We start from the raw sequence: 22,068 nt of genomic DNA, 5'->3' as shown, positions 1-22,068 counted from the left end.
TTGTACTACACTACTGCAGTTCCCTACCGCTGCCTCTCAGCAAAATGAGCCTAACATGAAATCAGCCCCAGCCCGGCCTGCTTCAATATTGGTATAATTATGGCAGGTTGTCAGCAGAGTATCTTTTAAAGTGTTTGCAGATGCGGGGGAGTGGGGGGACATTTTTTGCTATGAAATGTGACTTTGAAAGATGATGGACTACTTACTGTCTTTACTGCTACATTTTTCTTTTATACATTACTTGCCAGTATTGGATACCTGACTTGTTTTCAGTGGGGTAGCATTCACTTCACCAGCAGTGAAGACCGGCTTAAGATGCTTTAAACCAAACCAAGAGCGGAGACACAGGTGTTTCACTCAAGTATTAAATTGGCTAGATCTAGTTTCTTTAATGTCATCCATTGCTTCATTCATTAGCTAGAAACCAATGAATGAGCTTAGTGAGAGCCAGGATACTGAGAGGGAATGGGTGACAGAAGGAGAAGGAACTGATACTGGTTTCTGTGTATTAGTAAAGTTGCACTAATGCAACATTTTTATACATAACATCATATTCATAAAATTTTCTGATCAGCTTGTTTTCTGTACACCACTTAGAGGATTTTTTGTATATTTTAAGTAGTATAGAAATGGTCTAAAATGGATAGAAACCCTGAAAGGTTGGAGGGGTAAGTTTTCTCACAAAATAGAGGTGAAGATTGGTGCCTGCACATTTTTGTTCATATCTGGGTCTACAAATTTTATAACCTTTCTGTAGAGCGGGGGTGGGGGTGGGGAGTAGAAACCTGTAAATCTGGTGATCATGGATCATTAGAGGGAGCAACTACCCCAACCCCAGTGGACGCCTATACGATGCCTATGCCTGCAACAGCTCTAGTAGGATTCGACCTGCCTTCTCCGCTCCTCGCAATACACCCTCCGAGGCAGCAGGGGGCGGTATGACACAGGCAGCTCCATTCGGAACCGAGGCTCCAAAATACGGGGTGGCGAAGGGGGGGGGGGAAACACCAGGGGGGGCGCACGGAGTTCTGATTGGTTGCGGACCGGACCAGAAGCGAAGGAAGAGACAGGGGGAGGAGCGGAGACTCACTCTTCTTGCGGTTTCGACGGCGGCCTCTTGTCCTTCATCCCGTCGGTCGCTCCCAACCCGCCTCGCTATGACGGCGCACAGCTTCGCGCTGCCGATCATCCTCTTCTCCGTCTTCTGGGGGCTCGTGGGAATCGCCGGGCCGTGGCTCGTGCCCAAGGGGCCCAACCGCGGGTGAGGCTCCCCGCCCGCGCAGCCTCCGCCCGCCCGATCCGTCGCCAGGTCTCTCGGTCATCGCCAAATAGATCAATATATGCATTGTGATCTATAATTGCGAGGGAAGGGTGATGGTGGTCCTTGCTAAAGGCTTTGAGAATATATCTAGATAGATGATTGATTGATTGATTGATTGATTGACAGATAGATAGATAGATAGATAGATAGATAATGTGAGAATGACCTATATATCCAAAAAGATCACTATATAGAGATATTGATATATTGGGAGATGACATGACACACACAAAATCTTAGCAGGGACCAGCACCCGCTTCCCCCGCAGGTGCGACACTCGCAGGCTTTCCTTCTCCGCAGCCGCCTTTGGCCTTGAAGGAGGCCTGATCTACGGATGCTGTGAACAGGGGACTCTGCATCGCTTCAGACTGCCAAGTGGGGGGGAATCACATTTATGAGTGCTACCTCGCGTTGGAAACACCAGCGACCCTGGCTGCAAACTAGTATAGCAGCCAAAGGGCTGGGCTAGGGTATTTTTCTCTTATGAACATGGTATATAGGAGTCCAGGTGTGGGAGCAGGGAGGAAGAGCGTTGAGGAGTGCCTGATCTGGGAATCCTTTCTCCTGTGTGACCTGCTTGACTGTTTCAGCACAATCCTATCCATGTCTACTCAGAAGTAATTCCTAATATATTCAGTGGGGTTTACTCTCAGGTAAGTAGGGTTAGGCTTGCAGCTTTACTCAATCTTTTTTCTTTTTCATTTTTTCACTTCACAGAGTAATTATTACCATGTTGGTGACTACAGCCATTTCCTGCTATCTCTTGTGAGTATTGCATAGGGGAGATGGGTTGTGGGTGTAGGGCTGGGTTGTACCCAGCAGGAAACCAACCACCCTCATAACTTTATCTAAGTGGCTGCTTCATGAATATTGGGAATCTAGGTAGGAATCCCAAATAGAAGCAGCTCTCCTGTATATACCACCTTGGAGATACTCAAGTTGCTTCACAGTTGCCAGGTCCTTATTCTACGCATAGGTGCATATAACAGCCTGCCTCTCTTTCATAAGCTTTTGGGTAATCTTGGATCATGGTACACTGTCTCTTCCAATATGTCCTAGCATCATTCATGCATGATGCTCCCAGGACCCCATATATGAACAAGTAGTGGATTTTGCATCCCATAACAAGCCTTAGACCATCTCTGATCATACACCAAAGCACTAGACTGTTCTAGCTGCCCTAACATCCTGTCTGGCTCAGCTGTTATGCTAAGCTACACACTCTCAGGCATAATGCACCAGGGCAGATCTTATCTCCTTTAAAGAACTAGAAGACCTTGCTCCCTAGATTGTATATCCCTCCTACAGTGACACTGTCCTCTTTATATGAATAACTGTTACTTGCAAAAATGACCTAGCAGTTACTTGCAAAATATGACTTTTTGTATTTCAGCACTAGTGCAAAAGGAGTTGTGATCCAGTTTATATGTCTCCTTCCTATCTTTCCCTTGCAGCTGGCTTATAGCACTCCTGGCCCAGGCCAACCCGCTGTTTGGACCCCAGCTGAAGAATGAGACCATCTGGTATGTGCGCTTCCTGTGGGAGTGAACTGCACCACTATCAACCAATTCAACAGGTACTTTCTCTATCTAGCGCTACCTAACCTACCTTACTAACACACAAATAAATTAGATGCAACTCATTAATTGCTTGTAAGAACAAGGAATCTATTTGCTTCCAGTTTACAAAGATTCCCATCCCGGGTTCCTTGCCTGACTCACATGTCAACGGCATTGCCCAGGGATGGGGAACTTATGGTTCTCTAGATATTATTGGATTCTAACTCCTATTAGCCCAAGCCAGTATAGCCAGTCAGGGATCATAGTCCAGCCACATGAGAATCACAGGTCCCATCCCTGGCTTAACCAATAGAACCAGAAAGGTACCTGTAATCTGTCTCCAATAGTGTTGCCACTCTGTGGTTCTATAGGACAGGTCACTTTCTCATTGTATGTAAAAGGTAGCTATGGTAAATCTCACTGAAAGGGCAACAGGTTGATTGTTCCCAGATATCTTCTATCCTGCTGGGGTAAGGTCAATACTAAGAAATCTTTTTCTCTTTTTCCTAGGCTTCCTTCTGATGCTAGATAACAGCTCCACCCCTTGTCCTTTCCAGTACTAACTCAATGGATCTTTTGTTTGCACTCTAAATTTCCCCACAGCATAGGGCTAAGACCCAAACATATGAAGGGACCATTTCACTTGTTTAACCATCTCCCACCTGTTTTAATTGATGCATCTTGGTGGCATCTGCTCTTGGGTTTGATGTTGTAACTAAATATTCCTCTCTTGGCAGTTAGGGAAAATGTTTGCATTTTGAAAGTCCTGTAATAAACGCTAAGATTGAATAATTGCTGATGGAGCTCTGGAACACCCTCTTGGGCAAGATACAAGACACCTTCCTTACTTTTACATGGTGATGCTCACCCAATAAATCTGTTCTCTCCCTATCTTTGTCCATTAGCAGTGAGGCTGCTGCACTAGGATGCATTTGCCTAGAATTCCCCCTTCCACTATTATTTATAATGTTGTGTATTTGTATTTATTGAGTGTAAACTGGTATCGTGAAAATAAATTTTTTTAGTATGTGATCTTTCTTTGTCTTTTGTTAAAGGCATCTGATATGGGGCCCAGAAGTGCTTGAAATTCAGCCAGGGTAATACTCCAGCCTCTATCCATAGCATCTAATTGGTATTGGGCTAAAATCAAAAGTGGTCTGTGTTTCCTGACAAGGAGCACTTCAGTAAACTATCCAGGTGGTGTAAGCCAGTGTTTTTCAACCACTGTTCCGCGGCCCACTAGTGTGCCGCGAGATGTTGCCTGGTGTGCCGTGGGAAAAATTGAAAATTTCGAAAGATTTTAAAATAAAGTATTTTATAATTTTTCATATTTCTGTTTACTATTTCATAATAAAGTAATTATAAAATACTTTCTTTGTGTTTATTTGATTCCTATTCAAGAGAATTACTTTATATATAGTCAATATAGGCACAGAGTTAAATTTTTTAACATTTTCTAATGGTGGTGTGCCTCGTAATTTTTTTCATGAAACAAGTGTGCCTTTGCCCAAAAAAGGTTGAAAAACACTGGTGTAAGCAACTAAGCCACTGCAAATTTCCAGACTAGGATTTATGATAGTAACCCTATTGTGTTCAGGATGATACAGCAATAAAGCAAGTTCTTTTCCTTTGGCCTACAATTGTAGATTGGTTCTCATTCTTGAGCACAGGTGAGAAATTATGGTTTTTACAGCTAGTAAAACCAACCAGCTACACCAACCAAAAAGCTTCCAGCACAACTAGCATCAAGAAACTCTGCTTACACAGTTCAGCATAATTTATTGCTACAGTAACGAGTTCAAGTATGAAAACAAATTCATAATTTAACTTAGCCCATAGTTGATTGAGTTTATGGGCTAGGTGTTGTTAAAACAAGTACCAGAGACAGCGTTCCACAGTTCAAGGTGGTCTTCTGTGAAACTTGGAACTGCTGGAAGCCCCAGTGCTGGGACAACAGCACTGAGACACACTGAATGATGGGTAAATGTGGGATTTGAAAGGAGTTTGTGCAAAATGTATTTGTGGGGAGGAGTGTGAAGGAAGGCAGCAAAATATCTGCCTTGGTTTTTTAAAAAGGTTATTTCTTACCCTCAAGGAATCCTGTTTGCACGACTCCTTTTTTGGTCCTTTCACAGACATCAACAGAAGTAGGGGGGGGGGCGTGCTCATAGTAAAGCACCAGAAAGAACCACTTTCTTTCCTTTTGCAGGAGAGCTGTCCAGTTCTTGGCCACACAAGGTTCTTCTCCCTCCCTTCCTGAGTAAATCAAGTTTCTTTGGTCACTTTCAGCTATGCTGCCTTTTGCCCACTGTCAAGGGTAACAGAGATCAGCTTCCCTTGCCTCACAGCACCTGCAGCGTGATTCTCCCACAGTGGCTGGGGATTTCAGCCATGGAGGAAAATTTAGAGTCCATTAGGGCTGAGCGGCTTGGGTTAGGGGCAAGTCTGAGCAGACACTGTTTAGGCCCTGGGGTTGGACTGGAGTCCTGCAGAATTCTGGACTAGCCCGCAAGCGAATCACAGCTTCTGGCCCATTAAAAGCCACTGCCAATAGGGCAGACATGGAGAGAGTTCACTGAGAGGTAGTTCTTTTGTCAGGAGGCTGCCTCCTGTGCTGGCAGCGGCACCACTTCTGCTAGCCACAGCAGGTCCAGCTGTGCCACGTGCAACTGCTTCTGGTGGATGCGGCGCAGACGGAAGAGGTAGAGTCCAATTGCAAGCATCACCACAAGAATGCACACAAAGAAAAGGTAGTGGTTATAAACAAAGGAGAGACGGAGCCAAGGGCTGCGAGGTTGGTGGATGCTCTCCTGGCGGAGATCCCTGAAAAACAAAGAAAAATCAGTCTGAAGTTAAAATGTGAAGCTGCGCTAAGCTTGAATCTCTTGCAACTAGCAGACAGAAGCATTCCAGATACTGCAGTTAAGTATGATTCCCAAATACCTGGCTTTTCTCAGGCCTATGCCCTACAGACCATTTGTAAATAGATGAGAGGTGTCAAAAACATAGGTTTAGTTTTTTAACGGTTTAAGACAGCATGTTGCCTACTGATAAAGGATCAACTTCCTTTTCACGCAGGCTCTGTGCTTCATTGAGGGTGCATTTAATGTCTCTCCTTTAGGTACCTCTTAAAAACATACCAGGTCTCTGCATGCCTCTGCTTTCTCCTCTGTTTTTTTTCAGAAAAGCACTGCTGGCAGATCACTTGCTTTCTCAAGTTTAAAAAAATGCAACTTCAGACTAAACACAGAGTACTCAACTCCTCCATGTTTCAAGCTCAATCCTATGCATACTTATTGAGAGTAAGCCCTCCTCATGTTGAACTCTGTGAGGCTTACTCCCAAGTTCACATATTAAGATGACTGAACACTCTAATTAGGGCTAGAAAACAGGCATTTTACTCCTAGTCAAGTGCCATGGTCCAGTTCTTTACTGAAGACCTTGTTTGAAAGACTGATTCTGAAGTAAGCAAAAGAACTCTACCACTCTTAAGATGAGAAAACATGTAGTGGGCAGCAATTTAGGTTACCTGAGTGGCAGAAAGCGAGTTTTATAGAGAATGGCTCCCAGTGTCCATTGTACCTCACGATCATACACCAACTGGGCTGTGCGCAGACCAGAATAATCCTTGGGGAAATGAAAGCCTTCGTGTAGGACTTGGTGCATCCATGCTGATTTAAAGCACTGGTACCTGCAAGCAGAGCATAGAGACTCAATCACAAATACGCTGGACTGAGGCTCATCAGTTGAGAAGACTGCTGGGGGGCAATCTTACCCCCACCCCTTCACCGTCCATGGAAGAAGAGTTGAGGACCAAGCACATTCTCTGTGAAAAGGAAGAATGTATTCTTACTTGACACGGTGCAGATCTGCATGTGCTGAGTATAGGTGGTCTCGGAACCTCTGGGTCAATAAGGACCAGCTCAGGCTGCAAAAATCCTGGAAGGAGGCAAAAGACATGAGTGGGCACAGAAACAACACCCCCTATCCTGGCAAAGTGATCACATATTCTAGAGTCACCTGGGCAGCGCGTGTGAACGTGGGCATGTGGTACAGTCCTCCCAGGCGCAGCACATCTTCGGTGCAGTAGTAGAATTCAGAGAACCCATAGAATTCGCTGTTAACAAAGTCAATTGGTGCCTGATAGGTGTTGCGCAGAGACACCGTGGTTCTGTTGTCTCCCGCCAGCAGGAGGCGCACTTGCTTCGCGCACGACTGCCAGTCCCCCTGGCCCTTGATGTGCAGGGTCTGTCCGCCATGCTCCACAACATCCTCCAGTCCCACAGGCAGGCAGGGGTCCAAGACGGGCACCCCAGCATTTGCGCCAAGCTGCTCACCCTGCAACCTGCAACGAGAGCGTAAGCTTCAGGGTTGGGAAAACACAGACATCCCCAGCGGCAAGTTATGATCAGTGAGTTCTTCTGTGCCACCCCGAAACAGGCTAGAGGTATGCATACGGACCATCAAAAACTTCTCCCATTGATCTCATCACTCAGGGAGCCTGCCTCCTACAAATAAACACACACCCTCTCCCAGGATGCCACACCTTGAACTCCTGGGGGCAGTGGAATCCAGAGCTGCCTTTAGCCAGACCTTTTGAAACCTGGCAGCATGAGGACATCACCTGTTGCGGGTGGTGGTCTGATTCAGCACCAGCTCTTCATAGCGCTGCCGGGCGTAGTTGCCCCCAAAGCCCAGGAAGGTGCTGACGTAGACTCGGTACACGTGCTTCGTGTGTTGCATGTCACAGCCAAGGTTGAAATCAGCAAGCAGGCTCTTGGCAGCTTCCTCCTGTCGGTAGCAGAGGGGAGAGTGGCGGGGGGGGGGGGGGAGAGCAGGAGTAAGAAACAGTGCCCAACCTGGACCATAGCACATATTTCCTTCCCAAACTACACACCTCCTGCGGGGAAGAGAAGGACGTGGAAGTCGGCACCTCATAGGCGATTTGCAGAGAGGCACCTCCCATGTCAAGGATCCCAACAGTCCTCTTTCGCACCAGGGTTTCTTCCTGGCCAGCCAGGGTCACAGAAATCACTGCATCTTCCTCTACAATCCCAGAGGGAGGGAGAGAAAGAGAAAGAGAAAGAGAAAGAGAAAGAGAAAGAGAAAGAGAAAGAGAAAGAGTGAGTTTCCAAAGCAATGGAGATGGAAGATGGCACATCCCCATACTTCTTAGGCTGAACACTAGAAATGTCTAGGGTTTGGGGGGCGGGGGGGGGGCAGAAGTTAGGGAAGAAGTGGGGATCCGCTCTAGTCTCTCTTGCTCACCTTCACTCCTGCTAAACTGCAGAATGGGAAGGGGCCTTAGTTCAGGTCATGTGGGAAAGCCAAATCTCCATTCCTGCTGGGAATCGAGCAAACTGTGCTGGAGATTCCCTCCCTCAAGAGGGAACTGAGCCAAAAGAGAAAACTTCTACCTACCCATTCAACTCCACTGTCCCTTTCCCGCAGTCTCACCTTCTTCGTGGTCAAATCTTCCCAATACAAAGTTGATGCCTATCCAAGAATAGACTCCTGGGAAATTGGGGGGTGGGGGTGGGGGAGAAAGAGAATCAAAAGCAGTTTTGGGTTCCTTGAAGGTACAGGACTTGAGTAGCACCCTGTGAAGTTTGAGGGGAGGGAACAACCCCAAGGGACAGGCACCGCCAACAGCAAGTTAAGCTGGTGTAACAGCTAGCTAAGCCCCCAGATCCTGCGCAGTGCTGCCTCACTACCTACCTTCCCCCCTCTCTCCCTTCACCCTTTGCCAAACTCCCTAAGATGATGATGATGATGATGATGATGATGATGATAATAATAATTTATTTATTTATTTATACATCGCCCGCCCCAGCCAAGGCCGGGCTCAGGGCAGCTAACAAGCAATAATAAAAACAAGTTGAATGAATACAACTTAAAAACAAGATTAAAATACAGCATTAAAATATTGAAACATTAAAATGCAGCCTCATCACAGTGATGATGGAGTGAGCGAGCCTTTCTGGCCCAACACCTACCTTCTTGCTTCCCAGAGATCACTTCTGCCTGTGATTCTGAGAAGAGGAAATCAAATTCCAAGGGCACATCCTTCACCAGGTCTGCCAGGATGGCCGTCTGCTGCCTGTGAAGATCCACAAGCAGACAAACTGAGCAACTTCCCTTTCTTTGTACTGAAATATAATGACCCCCCTCTCCACTGCTCCTTTGCCGAATGGTCAAGATGTCTAAACAGCAGACTTGACCTCATTTCAAAATCCCATCCTTTTGTCTCCCTGTGCAAGTCACCCTTTTCACTTGGTCTCTTTCCTGCCACAAATTTGCCAACACCCACAACAACTTCAAAAGCAGGACTTAATTTTTAGTCCACCTGGGGTGGAGATGACCCATTGCTCACTATCAAGTTAGGGAACCCTGTGTGGGAATGTTGTGGATAGTAGGAGAGGATATATTGATTAAATATTATCCTTCCTCACTCACGTTAGTGAGCTAGTCTCCACCCCCATCGTTCAGCCCGGACAATGAGGTCCAGCGCCGAGGGCCTTCTGGCGGTTCCCTCACTGCAAGAAGTGAGGTTACAGGGAACCAGGAAGAGGGCCTTCTCGGTAGTGGTGCCCACCCAGTGGAACACCTTGACATCTGAAGGCAGCCCTGTTTAGGGAAGTTTTTAATGTCTGAAGTTTTATTCTGTTTTTAATGTTCTGTTGAAAGCCACCCAGAGTGGGTGGGGAAACCCAGCCAGATGGGCGGGTAGAAATAATAAATTATTACTATTAGTAGTAGTAGCAGAGCACATTCCCTTGCACATTGCTGTAAGCTAGTTGATGGATTTGTTAGAATCATTTGAATTGAGCAATCCAGTCTGGCTTGTCCAGATTGGATTGTTCCTGGTAAATTTCCCCTTTAGTTCCCTCATAAAAAGAATAATGACATGACAGTCTTCTTTTAAAAGTAATGATAAAGTTTACTTACATTCAGTTCACAGTATTGTCCTGAAGGCAGGCTTTATTTTGTAGTCACAGTTACAGTTGTAGAGAAAAGAAGTCTGAGCTAGGCCTCAGACTTTCTACCTTGTGGCTTCCATCCTCTGTAAGAATGAGCCATGTGCTGCTGGCTAAGAGCCAGCAGAGGAGTCGCAAAAGAGCAGCAAAAGAGGAAGATGGCTGCGTGACTGGCCCTTTTATAGGGTCTGCTAGGGTCACACCCATCTACCTGGTCGCACACAGGGGGAGGATGCTCCAGAGCAGGTATGACAGGAAATCCTCCCTGTCTGGAGCAACATTCCCCTGTGTGTCCACTCTAGGAAACAGGAAATGTTGTATTTGACTGCTACAGTGAAGATACACCCCACACCCTGTCCCTTTCCACTTCAGGATGCAAGTCCATCTGTAGCTCCAAGAGGCCCGGCACTTCCTGCTCCCCAGTCCCAAGCCTACTCTGCTCAGGTCTTGGAAAAATATAGCTCACTCACCAGTCAGGCAGCAGTCTCATTCCTGCAGTACACAAAATGTAGAGGGGAGTCTCCTTGTGCTTGGTACTGGGCACATAGGCAGCAGCAAAGCTGAGCAGCGGCCTGATGTAGTCACTAGCTTTGTCTGGAGTGGCTGCCAGAGTAGAGATCCCTGTACAATGAAAAGGGAATATTCCCTCAGCTGCCATCTCTACAGAACAACTCTGCCCACCTCCAGGTGCTTGGTGCTTGTGGGTTCACAGCCACCAACAAAAAAGGCATTTGGAAATATCCAAACCTGGCTTGATCTTCTTGACAACAGGCTGGCCGTTACGGTCTCGCATCTGCCGGATGTCCAGCAGGTCGTGCGGATTCCCATTGTGTGGTGGCCAAAAGTATACAAAGACTCGGGACCCGCTGCTCCCGCAATCAATAACCACCCCGTAATTCAGAGATGGGTTATTTGTGTCCGTTGCCTCCAAGGTATGAAACCGTTCCAGGTACCTGCAAGGGGAATGAGGAAGATTTGGAGTTAAGAGTTAGAGACCAGACCAGTCTTCACACCCCTAAAAGAAAATAAAAAGGCAGATCCAGCATTCCATAAAACGCCTGCTCTGCTCTTTCAGAGGCTGTCTATTATTGCACTACAGCAATAACAGGAATTACAGGAACACAAAATGCCTATATCACTTCTCCATAAATGCTTCAAGCGATGCTGACCCAGCATGTGCATCTAGTCCCTGCGGAGGCTCTCGTTCCCCCTTCTAGAAACCAGATGAAAGTTATTGGAATCCCCTTAGGCACTGGATTCAGCTCCCCAGGAACCAGAGAACTGAAGCAGACATCCCAACCTACCCACTTTGTGCCATTTCATCGGTGCAATCAGAAAACAGGACTGAGAGACCACACCATGTCCAGCCATTAAGAAGAAAGCTAACCAAATTAGTGGGTTTTGCAGATCCATTAGACAGAGAATTCATGCCACCACAGTTTTTATTGATCCTGCTCCCCTTTCTTGCACTGAAGGAAATTCTGGCTCAGTCAGCACAGCCTCTGCTGCTTCCCCCACCCAGCAGCAGCAGCGGTGGAACAAAGCAAGGGTTTGAAGAAGGCCATCCCACGGCCAACTGCCACAGGGCCAAATGTTCCAACATCCTGACTTTTGCAGAAGAGGGCATAGATTCCCTGGGCACTCAGCTAGAGCAGCAGCTCTCACAAATGCCACGCACCACCCCAAGTATTCCAGTTGGATTTCCCCATGGACACAGGAGCCAAGAGATGCACAGATACAATTGCATCTAATCCAAGAGGGAGGAGAAGCCAGACCTATCACAGACAGGTCAGGTCACAAAAGTTGAGGCATAAGCCACTATATCAGTCTTTGTTTACATCTGTTAATCAGCATTCATGGAAGGAGGAAAGGGCAAAGGAAGAGGAGAAGCAGGAAGACCCAAGGCCTGCCATGTGGTAGGACTACCATGGCTGAGGCAGTGCCAGGCCCTCTGAACTGTGTCAGGTGGGACAAGAAGTTTATCAGGGTCTGAGTTCTAGAGGAGCCATTGAATGTCACATTATTTGAGTACAGTAATTGGTAGTCTGTCCCAACAAGAAAGTTCTGTCCAATCCACATCACATTGAAAAAATAAAAGCCATGCAGCTAAATGCATCTTGTAGGATCAGCTCTGCTCTTGAAAGAAGAGGCACAAGCATTGGTCCCAAGTCCAGCAATGAACCTGCTGAAGGTAAGCTGGTGTGCATCTGATGAATGGCTGGGGTAACCCAGCCAGATGAGCAGGGCATTATTATTATTATTATTATTATTATTATTATTATTATTATTATTATTGCCAGGATGGGCTCACCTTGGATTCCTATATATGCCACCTTGAGTTCCACGATGAAAGAAAAGCAGGATATACATTCCATAATTAATAAATATAATTACTGCAGGATGTTATGCAAATAAATGCTGGATGTTACTGGATATTATGCAAACAAAAGCTGCAGCAGAAATGCCCTTTTAAAATTAAAGGCAAGTTGCTACCAGCCATAAGGGAAGCTGAGAGAATGTATACAATGTGAATGTATAGTTTAGAGGAAATGTGAATTTAAAAGTAATTACCAATCTCTCCTTTGGTCTGAAAATGACTTGTTTAAGGTGGTTGTCAAATGCAAATAGCTGGCTTTTGCCAAAACATTTACCCTACCTTTATCTTAATGGCCCATTTTAAAGTGATAACATCAACAAGTCTAGACTTGTTAATCTTATAAAGAACCGCAGCTGGAGAGACCCTCTTTAGCATATCAAATAAAATTATGGCTTCAGAAGAAGTACTGTCATTTTCCAGCAGACCATGAGAAGTCTGGTTCAGATTGGGGGATCCTAACTTAGAATCTTAAAACTATCCCCTCATTTCTTAAGATACATCTGGGGGACAGGCAGTATTGCCTATGGAAAATCATCAGCTTTCATCCTTGACTTAAAGAACTGTTCCTTGTCATCTTATGAACAGAAATGTAAATAATTACTTCCTAGTTTAGTAATTTTTAATTCTTAGTAATCTGCCCAGCATATTTAGCACCAATGAAGAACCAGTTAGTAATGTTAAGAAGTTTTGTTGTTGTTGTTTTTACCTTTTGTTTTCTTTACGAGTTGCTTGTTGTCTTTTATGCTTTCCTATCTCTCTGGTGTTATATTTATTGACAACTTCCTTTCTTTAGGAACAGCAGACTGGTGTTAATACTTCAACTCACACATCTAGTCATTTTGAAATTTTACTCATCTTAAGAGGAGTGGGTATAGGGAAAAGTGAGGTGTCTGAAGTGGGAAGCCTCTTCTCCTCATGGCAGTTCCTTGTGCGATTTAGAAGTCTGCTAAATCAGGACTTCACACACAGAGAGAGAAAGAGAGAGAGAGAGAAAGCTCTGAACTTTGTACAGATGATGCTGTGGAGAGGGGTTGGCAGCACAGTTCTCCAGCTTCTCCTCACATTTTTGCTTACATGTGAAGCCTGAATACCCAAAGAGGGACTGTGTAAAAGGTGGTGGGCAAACCAGTTCAAGCAACTGCTTCTGTGCCAGATACCTCACACTTTCCAATTGCAGAACACCAATTGGCAGCAGAATTGCCAGTCCCTGTGCAAACATACTGAAGAGCATTATATGTGTGGGTTGGGAATCATTTAAGGGCAAAATTTGGGACTTCCCAGCAGTTAAACCTTGGGTTCCTATGTTGACACGCTGACAGTCCTTCATTCCCAACATTTCACTAAATGAAGAGCGCCAACAGAAGCCCTGTGAAAGCACTGCCCAGCAGGACTAGCACAGCATCTTCCTCCTCCCCCTCCAGCTTAAAAGGGCTTCAGCCTTTGTTGGTGGGGAAATGCCAGCTGAACTCAGTCCATGTGGCTTCTTCCCATCACTCCCATTTTGTTGTTGGATGGGAACTGTGAAATACGCCCTGCCATTTCCTCTGCAGTTTTTTCCATCAAGCATCTCCCTTTCTACTGCTATATTTGTGTTACACAAAAAATGCAGAAATATATGCCCAATTTTGTAACCCAAGACCAAGATCGTAGAAGAACAGAGGGGAAAGGAGGGGGATAGAAGGACTTTGTGTGCCATAGAAACTGCCACCTTGTTTGGTGCCACTAACTCTCCCCTCCCCCCCCCTTTCCCCAGGAAACCAGATTCTACATTATGTGTAGCATGTATAGCAAGGGTGAGGAACCTGTCCCCCCCCACCAGGTGGTGTTAGGACTCCCAGCTCCTGTTAGTAACAGTGACCATTGTAAATTGTCAGGAACAATGAGCCTTGTAGTCCAACATCTAGAGCAGGGGTAGCTACCCTTGGCTCTCCATATGTTGATGAACTTCAGTTCCCATCATCCCCAGCTATTGGTCATGTTGGCTAGGCATGATGGGATCTGGGAGTCCAACAACACCCAAAGTACAGAATAATCTTAGCTTTGATTAAAAGGCACACAGTACTTTCTGACCCTGAAGACACCTAATATACGCCATACAGCGTAGCACTTTCCTTTAGGGTTGGTTTTATTTCATGCATAAACTAATTTGTCTTGCTGGACAATTGCTTCCTTAAACCCATTTCATTTCCTGCAGCTCTCCTCTATTTTAGAGCAGGAAAAAAAATAATTATATCTGGCTTTATCTCACAAAGATGTGCAAAAAAGGTATTTTGTGCTGCTGTACCTTACTTTAGAACATACTGTTTTTCAGAAGTCTGTTGGCTGCCCTAGCTGTCTCAGAGCAGTACTGTGCCGTATTCTTAACTAATCTCTCTAAGCGTTTTGTAGGGTACAAAGTGGCCTTTTCGCCTATATGAACAAGCCATTTCAGAAGCAATTAATTTAGAATGCTTTGCTAAAGCTTAGCTAACTTGGAAATACAAGCAATGGAAGTTGACTGACTCCTTTGAAAGCATCTTTTTGTCTTATCCCAGCATGCTTCATGCCAGTGCAGTCACATTCACCCACCTTTCAGACTTCCAGTCCCGAGAACTAGTTTTCCAATGCCATAGATTTGTGATTCCCACAAACAGCAAAATACTGGCTGCAACTAAGAGGCCCAGCAGGCCCAGCCGCTGACGGAGACAAAGGCTCACTGAAGGCACTGTGAAGTGCCAAGATGCTGGACACAGACAGGAAAAACTGATCCTGGAAGAAGGGGAAAATCAGATTAAACAGTTGTTAAACGTCTAGCAAAGCCTCATCAGTCATCCACAGGTCCTTGCCAACAAAATGATCTTAGAAATCCAAGTGCTGAAGCTTCCAACATACACAGCTAAACCAGCATAGCCTACAGCTGGAAGTTTGGTACAGGAGGATCCTTCTTCTAAAGCAGCTGGGAATGTAACAAGGAGCAGATGGGACCCATGTGAGTACGGAGTACTGCAGTCTTAAAAGGACATTTTAACGGCATTGGCAACCTTGCATCTAAACAAGCCAACAGAGTCAGCTAGCAATAGTTTGCAATTAATCACCAACAATGCAAGCCTATGCATGTTCATTCAGAAGTACATCCTACTATATTCACTGGGCTTACTCCCTGGGATTGCAGCCATAATCATTAACACATCTTTGTGGAAGGGCACACACGATGGGTGCATTGCACATTTTCAATCTTTCCTAACTTGCAGGTGAGCCTCTGCTACTCTGTTCTTCGTTCCCACTTCCCCTTTCCCAACCATTCATTTGGGACTTGAATAATAATGGGGTTAAAGTGCTGGGAAACAATCACAGATACTCTGCAGAGACCACGTGGAAACACTCAGGCTGCCCTTCTACCCTGCACCGATTAGCACCAAGCTGTGATCTTTGAACTTAAGTGGCTGCTAGCCAGGTTGGCTGTAACAGCAGAGGTTTTTAAGACATACCAGCCTCACAGAGGGAGCAAGGGAAGAGGCTGACAGCGTCACTGTAACTAGGGTCATCAGGGGAAAGGGAGCAGAAGAGAAGGGTAGATAACGCTGTGTGTATCCCAATCTCTGAGCGGCAAGAGAAGATCGTGCCATGAGCACAAATCAAAAGGCAACGCCAAAGCTTTCAGGAAGAATCCCTGCAGCAAAGCTGTTCTAAATGCAAAACCCCTGTCCCAAAGCCATGCCAATCAACAAGCAACCTCGAACCCAGATCAGTGCTGGGCTATATCTGGTTTTCAGATCAAGAGTTCTTTGTTGAGATCCTTCCATTTCTTTGTTGGTCTCCCCCTGCGCTTGTGGGTCAGGGGTCTCAAACTCCAGGCCCCAAGGCTCCCACAGCGCACCTGCTCTTCCAGTGGCATCAAGGTCGCCACCGCCCTGCCTAGCAGCCGGGAAGCAGCCCACGCCCACGGGGTACGACGAGGAGGAGGAGGAGGAGGAGGAGGAAGCTGGCAAAGGAGACCGTGTGGGCAATTCGTAGTGGGACCCGCGATCCCATCACCTCACCTGGCCATGTGCTCGCCCCGCAGTCTGTCAGCTTCCAGTGCGGGTCCCAGGAGGAAGTAGCATCTCTTTCGGCTCCTCCAAGTTGCGGGATGATCCTGGACCCTGAAAAAGGAAGGAAGAGACGGAGTGGTTAAACCAGGGATCAGCGCCGACGACCTTCCCGCCTCTACCCCCTGAAAGGGCCACAAAATTGGTCCGTCAATTAATGCTCCACATTTCATCCCATGCTGAGATCAGCTTCACAGAGAGAGAGGCGCGCCTCTGGCCGCAGAGCAGGCTCCTCCGCCCGGCAGTGCCGCGGTTCCCCTTCCACACAGGCAGCGCTCATTCCCCCCGCTTCCCCGGAGAGCCCGACTTACCGCTTCCTTCGCCCCGCGCTCGCCGTCCGGCGCCACGACTTCGTCGGCCCTTTGCTCCAGCCACGTCCCCAGGGCGACCGGGCTGGGCGGCAGCCAATGGCAGAGCTCGGGTAAGGTTGACGCAACGGAACCGAGTCGGCCTGGGCTCCGCCTCCCGCGGCGGGCAGCCAACCAGCTGCGCTTTCCGAAGGGCACGCCGCGCTTTCCAGGACGGGACCCGATACTCTCCTCAAGTGTCATTCAGTAATTTCCAACACGTCACAAGCTCTGGGCCAACCCGGCGAGGGCTATTCGGGCGGGTTTTCGTTACGTCATGCGTATATTGCCCAATTCGTAGGCCCAAGGGTGGCTTTTCAACGTACACCTCCTTTTTTTTTTTGTGGGCCTCGTCTTCGCCGGAACGCGCAGGCGCCCTGTTGCCCATTCGCAGCCCCCAGTCAACTCTCACACTGCATGTTTGGTCCACCAATGTACAGGCATATTCTTCCCACGGCAACGTCATCACTGAAAGCAAGCCAACCAACATCCACAAACAAACCCCACGCACCATAGAAAACTGCGCAGCCTTATTACAAGCCTGTCAGTTTGAACGGCAGGCATCGTAGCCAATACCTTTCTCCTTTTCCTCACGTATCTCGAATAAAGCGGAAAAGTAGCCAATCGGGTGAGGAACGAACGAAAGGTCAAAGAGGTATTGCCCAATATCCTCTCTGGATAGGCGGGAGACAGGACGGACGTTAGCCAATGGAAGAGAGCGTGAGTCGCAGCCTACCAATGGACATTGGCTCGGGGCGGCGCGAAAACCGTCCGCGGCCAATGAGTGACATCCATGGGCGGGACGGACAGAGCGGGAGCCGCAGGACCGAGTGTGCAGCCCGCAACGGACTCGACGGCGGTGCCATGGAGCTCGGGGCGGGCGGCGCGGCGGGGCCCGGGCAGCGCGGTGGGGCAGAGCCGGGCCGCCAGCTCCTCCTGCTGCTGGGCGGGGGCGACGGTGGAGGGGCGGGTTGGGCGTGGCCCGCGGGGGGTGGCGGGGCGGGAGGGACTGGCACGGACACGGAGGCCGGCCCGGAGCCGGACTACGAGGCCCTCCCGCGGGGCTCCGCCGCCTCCACCCACATGCTCGCAGGGGCTGTGGCGGGGGTGCTGGAGCACAGCCTCATGTACCCGGTGGACTGTGTCAAGGTGAGCACGGGCGCCGAGCTGCTCTCGCGCCTCCGGGAGCAGGGCGGGTGCTGGCGGGAGTCGGGGGGAGACGAGACGAGACGCGGGGCTCCCTGGGCAGGACCTGAGAGCGTTTAACCGGCACACGATCTTCATTAGTGTTGCACTTTAATCCGCATCACCGGACGGTCCGACTAGATCCGAATTTAGCAAAAAGGGGGGGGGCAGAGTTGACAGAAAGGCGAAGGATGTGTCCCCCGATGAATGCGATGGAGCTAACGACTTCGGGGAGGGATGGATCAAACACGTTCTCGGCTCTTTTGCTGGCTAATGGCAGAGGTGCCAACGAACGATCACTTGACAGGAGAGTTATGTGTTGCCGCCACTAGTTGACAAGAAGCAAGATCGGTTTCCTTGATCACGTTTCAGGCCTTCACTTTTGCCGCCAAAGCGACCGACCTGGTTCCAGAAATATTTGGTCTCAGTCATGGGGTTGGGAGAAAGGGGTAAGGTGTGTGTGGGGGTGTTGTACATACGGTAGAGTCCTGGCAGACGCGAAGGCCCTCTGGTGATCTGCAGACACCTACAAAGGTCGCCTGCGAGCACTCATTTGTGTGCAGCCATCAAATGCAGCTGAATGGCTCTGAAAGGAAGGAGTGTCCTGGGTTGGGAGAGCTGGGTGTGGAGCGCTTACTAGGCTAAGTCCCTTGGCATATCTAACCTGCTCCCCTCCCTGCGCTGGCAGACAAGGATGCAGAGCCTGCAACCGGAACCTGCTGCTCGCTACCGGAATGTGCTGGAGGCCCTGTGGCGGATCGTGCGGACTGAAGGGATCTGGCGACCCATGCGTGGATTGAACATCACAGCCACAGGGGCAGGCCCTGCTCATGCCTTGTATTTCGCCTGCTACGAAAAGTTGAAAAAGACACTTACCGACATTATCCATGCTGGGGGCAATAGTCACGTGGCCAACGGTATTGTCCCTTCTTGCCTCCTTGCCCCACCCTGAGGGTCCCTATGTTCCCAGCTAGGACTGTTAGTGAAATGAAGAACTGGATGCCTGGTTCTTTCTTCTTCTTCTTCTTGTTTAGTCGTGTCCGTGACCCCATGGACCAGAGCACGCCAGGCACTCCTGTCTTCTTTCTTACTGCTGTAATATTGCTAACTTCTGAATCCTATTTACTATTGACATTCTTCCCTGATGCTGTGTTCTGCTTCACTCCAAGCATTATCTAACTATGATAATTAGGAATGTAGGATTTCTCATTGACTTTTGAAAGGAATTCGTGAATGAGAAGGGATTGTGGGAATATGGGGCAGATAGCTGCAGTTTCCACCAGAGCAGACAAACTTTCTGTATTGTGAAGATAGTTTGAAATATGATAGAAGAATGGGTGTGTTGCTGTTTGTATTTCATTTTGACTTTATATAGTGCTCTTCCTTTGAAGCAGCTGTCCCAGATATGTTCATGTTCGTATCTGCTCTTACATTTGTCCTTTTAGCATCCTCATTTTTGAGTGGGGAGAACCCCAAGCTTGCTGTAACGTGTTGTAGAGTCTGGTCTGCTTATATTTACTTTTTCACACTAGCATGCTTCTGAGGCTCCTTCATCTCTGATAGTCTGGACAGATAATAGGAAGACCCAATTAGCTGGAGATCCTAGAATTTTGGAACTAACTCACCTGACTGAAGCTTGTTGGATGTGTAGCAGGATGGCGGAAGAATCCTAAATAGCTGCAAGAATCCTAAATAGCTGCAAGACGGTCTTGGCTCTTCTCTGCTCTAGGAATTAAAGATGATAGATAATTTACAGTGCAATCCTAACCATGTTTACTCAGAAGTAAGTCCTATTTAATTCAGTGGACTTACTCCCAGGTAAGTGGAGTTAGGATTGCAGTCTTAGTCTTCTGACCCCCCCCCCAATCCTTCCAATGTGGGTCGAGATTAATATGATAAATATTGCCTGCACTGAAGCCTTGAATATTTCTGATATTCCCTTTCTGAAAACTGATGCTAACTTCTCAATGAACTTTCATTCTCTCTTGGGGAGGGGGGTGTCCCTATTTGCTCGCATACACTCCTCCGGTGGCACATTGTGAGAGCTCCTTAGGTCTTCTTCCCACTTTTCACATGTAATAGTCCTTGTTTTGCAGGCGCAGCAGGCTGTGTGGCAACATTGCTTCATGATGCAGCCATGAACCCAGCAGAAGGTAATGTTGCTTCCCAGCAGTCCTGCAACTTTCATGCAGCTTGTGCTGCTCCCTTCTTGTCACCAGGGGGTGCTTTCATGTTGCTTGTGATACAGTTCAGACATGCAGCCTTACCTGCTACAAGGGTTCTTTGGATGCAGCGGGTGGGTGGTGGACAAAACTTTGGCTGAAGCAAAGAAGGTATTTGTGTGTCTGCCCTTGCTCTTGGTGTTGAAAAATGACATAAAAACAATATTGCAACTTGTCTTTCATATTTGTGTTCCCTACATTGTGTAGGCATAATCAGATCACATTTCAGTAACCCCCGTTTTACTTGGTGTCTCACAATTCCAGAATTGGGGCATTACTGTTTTTTCATGAGTTGTGGAGTTCTGCAGGATTTGTTGGGTGGGTAGATAGATCACACTGAGGCAAGTTTGAGGGATGCAGGGGCCCCTGAATCTATTAAAGTGTTTATGTAGAATGCACACTGTTCAGATCACTGCACTTACTTATACATTTTTTCTTTGCTCCTCCCTGCCCTTCTCTCGTCTCCATGGCTGGGCTGCTGCTGTCATCTTGTGATCAGTGGTAAAGCAGAGAATGCAGATGTACAACTCTCCATACCAGCGAGCAACAGACTGTGTACGTGCTGTATGGTGCAATGAAGGGCCAGGAGCTTTCTACCGAAGCTACACCACTCAGCTGACTATGAACATCCCCTTCCAGGCCATCCACTTCATGGCATATGAATCTTTGCAGGAACACCTCAATCCTCACAGACAGTACAACCCTAGTTCCCATATGGTGGCAGGGGCCTGTGCAGGGGCCATTGCTGCTGCTGCCACCACCCCATTGGACGTTTGCAAGACACTGCTGAATACCCAGGAGGCCCTGGCACTGAATACCAACATCAGTGGGCACATTACAGGCATGGCTCATGCATTCAGGACGGTGTACCGCGTGGGTGGGCTGACTGCCTATTTTCGAGGGGTACAAGCACGTGTCATTTACCAGATGCCCTCCACAGCCATTGCCTGGTCTGTGTATGAGTTCTTCAAATACATCCTTACCAAGCGAAAGGAGGAACGCTTGGCCGGGAAGTGAAATATGACTCCACCCGCTGGATTGGCTGGTGCCAGACTCAGATGACAAGCAAGCCTTTGGAATAACGATGCCGCCTCTTGCCTGCTGCTGCATTTTGCACAGCCCATCATCCTTCTCCCAAATGGATAGTACACAATGAGCAGCAGCTTGGCCTGCCCTTTTCCAGCCTGTCACCTAACAAGCATCTCCCTTGCCCCAAAAGTTGTATTCCCTTAAAAGAGGTGGAGACTACCATGAGCTACCGTGAGCACACTGGAACTTGGGGTGATGACCTGCATACCCTGAACGGGTTGCTGTTACGACAACGTGGTGATGGAGGCAGGGGAAGTGTTAGCTGAGCTGTTGTCTAGTAGCACACACACAAACCTCATGCTCTCTGGGAAGGCTTTGATTGTTGTGGCCCTTGGCACCTCCAATAAAGTCTGCTTTATCGTCACAGCCCTTGTTTGCTATTATTCTCCTTATCTCTTGCTCTCTTTTTAGCAGCTATAGGGCTTTGTTACAGGTAAGTTAGCCCAACCTATAGCAGGATGGTCTAAATTGTTTCCTCTTGTGGTAGGTGGGAGAGTAGAAGTGAGATTAGTATCATATAATGCCGCATCTTGTATGAGTAATATCCATGAAGAACCAGCTTTCTATTGTCATTATATTTGGAGAGCATTTATGTTCCTACAGGATACCGGCACCAGACAACTGACAGCTTTAGGTGATTCTTGTTCCTCCCATATATATTTCAGCAGTATTCTTACCTACCAACATAGCTCAAACACACATTCTTATAGTAGCAGGGGAAAAGATGCAGTGTCTGCCTCAGTCGGGTGTTCTTTCAACTGGCTTGCAGTGTCCTCCAGTAATATATATACTGTGATGGAAAAGACACAGGTGCATGTGTGTACATATGTAAAAAAAATAGTTCTTGTTCCTATTATCCTCTATCACACCAGACAGAGTAGCAATGTGAAAGAGTAGAGTCAGGCTGTAGTTTGAGAACAGGCA

The 22,068-nt window shown here is 47.6% G+C and overlaps 3 protein-coding genes across 4 annotated transcripts; 2 read left to right on the top strand and 1 right to left on the bottom strand.

The window, feature by feature from the left end:
* The first annotated feature begins 1,018 nt into the window (after positions 1-1,018).
* Positions 1,019-3,912, top strand: ATP6V0E2 (ATPase H+ transporting V0 subunit e2). The gene is made up of 4 exons (XM_079977096.1): positions 1,019-1,261; positions 2,039-2,086; positions 2,776-2,897; positions 3,391-3,912. Exons 1-3 carry the CDS (start codon positions 1,158-1,160, stop codon positions 2,867-2,869), a joined length of 246 nt encoding a protein of 81 aa, XP_079833222.1. The 5' UTR covers positions 1,019-1,157; the 3' UTR covers positions 2,870-2,897; positions 3,391-3,912.
* A 523-nt stretch (positions 3,913-4,435) lies between these two features.
* ENTPD7 (ectonucleoside triphosphate diphosphohydrolase 7) lies at positions 4,436-17,212 on the bottom strand. Of its 2 annotated transcripts, XM_079977093.1 has the most exons (13): positions 16,613-17,212; positions 16,254-16,355; positions 14,803-14,982; positions 10,605-10,810; positions 10,328-10,478; positions 8,877-8,980; positions 8,338-8,394; positions 7,778-7,926; positions 7,505-7,671; positions 6,901-7,225; positions 6,734-6,819; positions 6,410-6,571; positions 4,436-5,703 (listed from the first exon to the last, which is right to left on the bottom strand). In XM_079977093.1, exons 2-13 carry the CDS (start codon positions 16,259-16,261, stop codon positions 5,475-5,477), a joined length of 1,824 nt encoding a protein of 607 aa, XP_079833219.1. In that variant the 5' UTR covers positions 16,262-16,355; positions 16,613-17,212; the 3' UTR covers positions 4,436-5,474. The 2 variants fall into 2 exon arrangements, with proteins under 2 accessions (XP_079833219.1, XP_079833220.1); XM_079977094.1 differs by lacking the exons at positions 14,803-14,982; positions 16,254-16,355; positions 16,613-17,212 and adding an exon at positions 12,941-13,162.
* Positions 17,213-17,341: 129 nt separating this feature from the next.
* SLC25A28 (solute carrier family 25 member 28) lies at positions 17,342-21,508 on the top strand. The gene is made up of 4 exons (XM_079977095.1): positions 17,342-17,797; positions 18,522-18,750; positions 19,930-19,986; positions 20,555-21,508. Exons 1-4 carry the CDS (start codon positions 17,357-17,359, stop codon positions 21,070-21,072), a joined length of 1,245 nt encoding a protein of 414 aa, XP_079833221.1. The 5' UTR covers positions 17,342-17,356; the 3' UTR covers positions 21,073-21,508.
* Positions 21,509-22,068: the final 560 nt, after the last annotated feature.

Source organism: Podarcis cretensis (assembly GCF_951804945.1).
Source record: "Podarcis cretensis genome assembly, chromosome: 5".
Lineage (NCBI taxonomy): Eukaryota > Metazoa > Chordata > Lepidosauria > Squamata > Lacertidae > Podarcis > Podarcis cretensis.
This window is presented reverse-complemented; position numbering and strand designations above follow the sequence as displayed.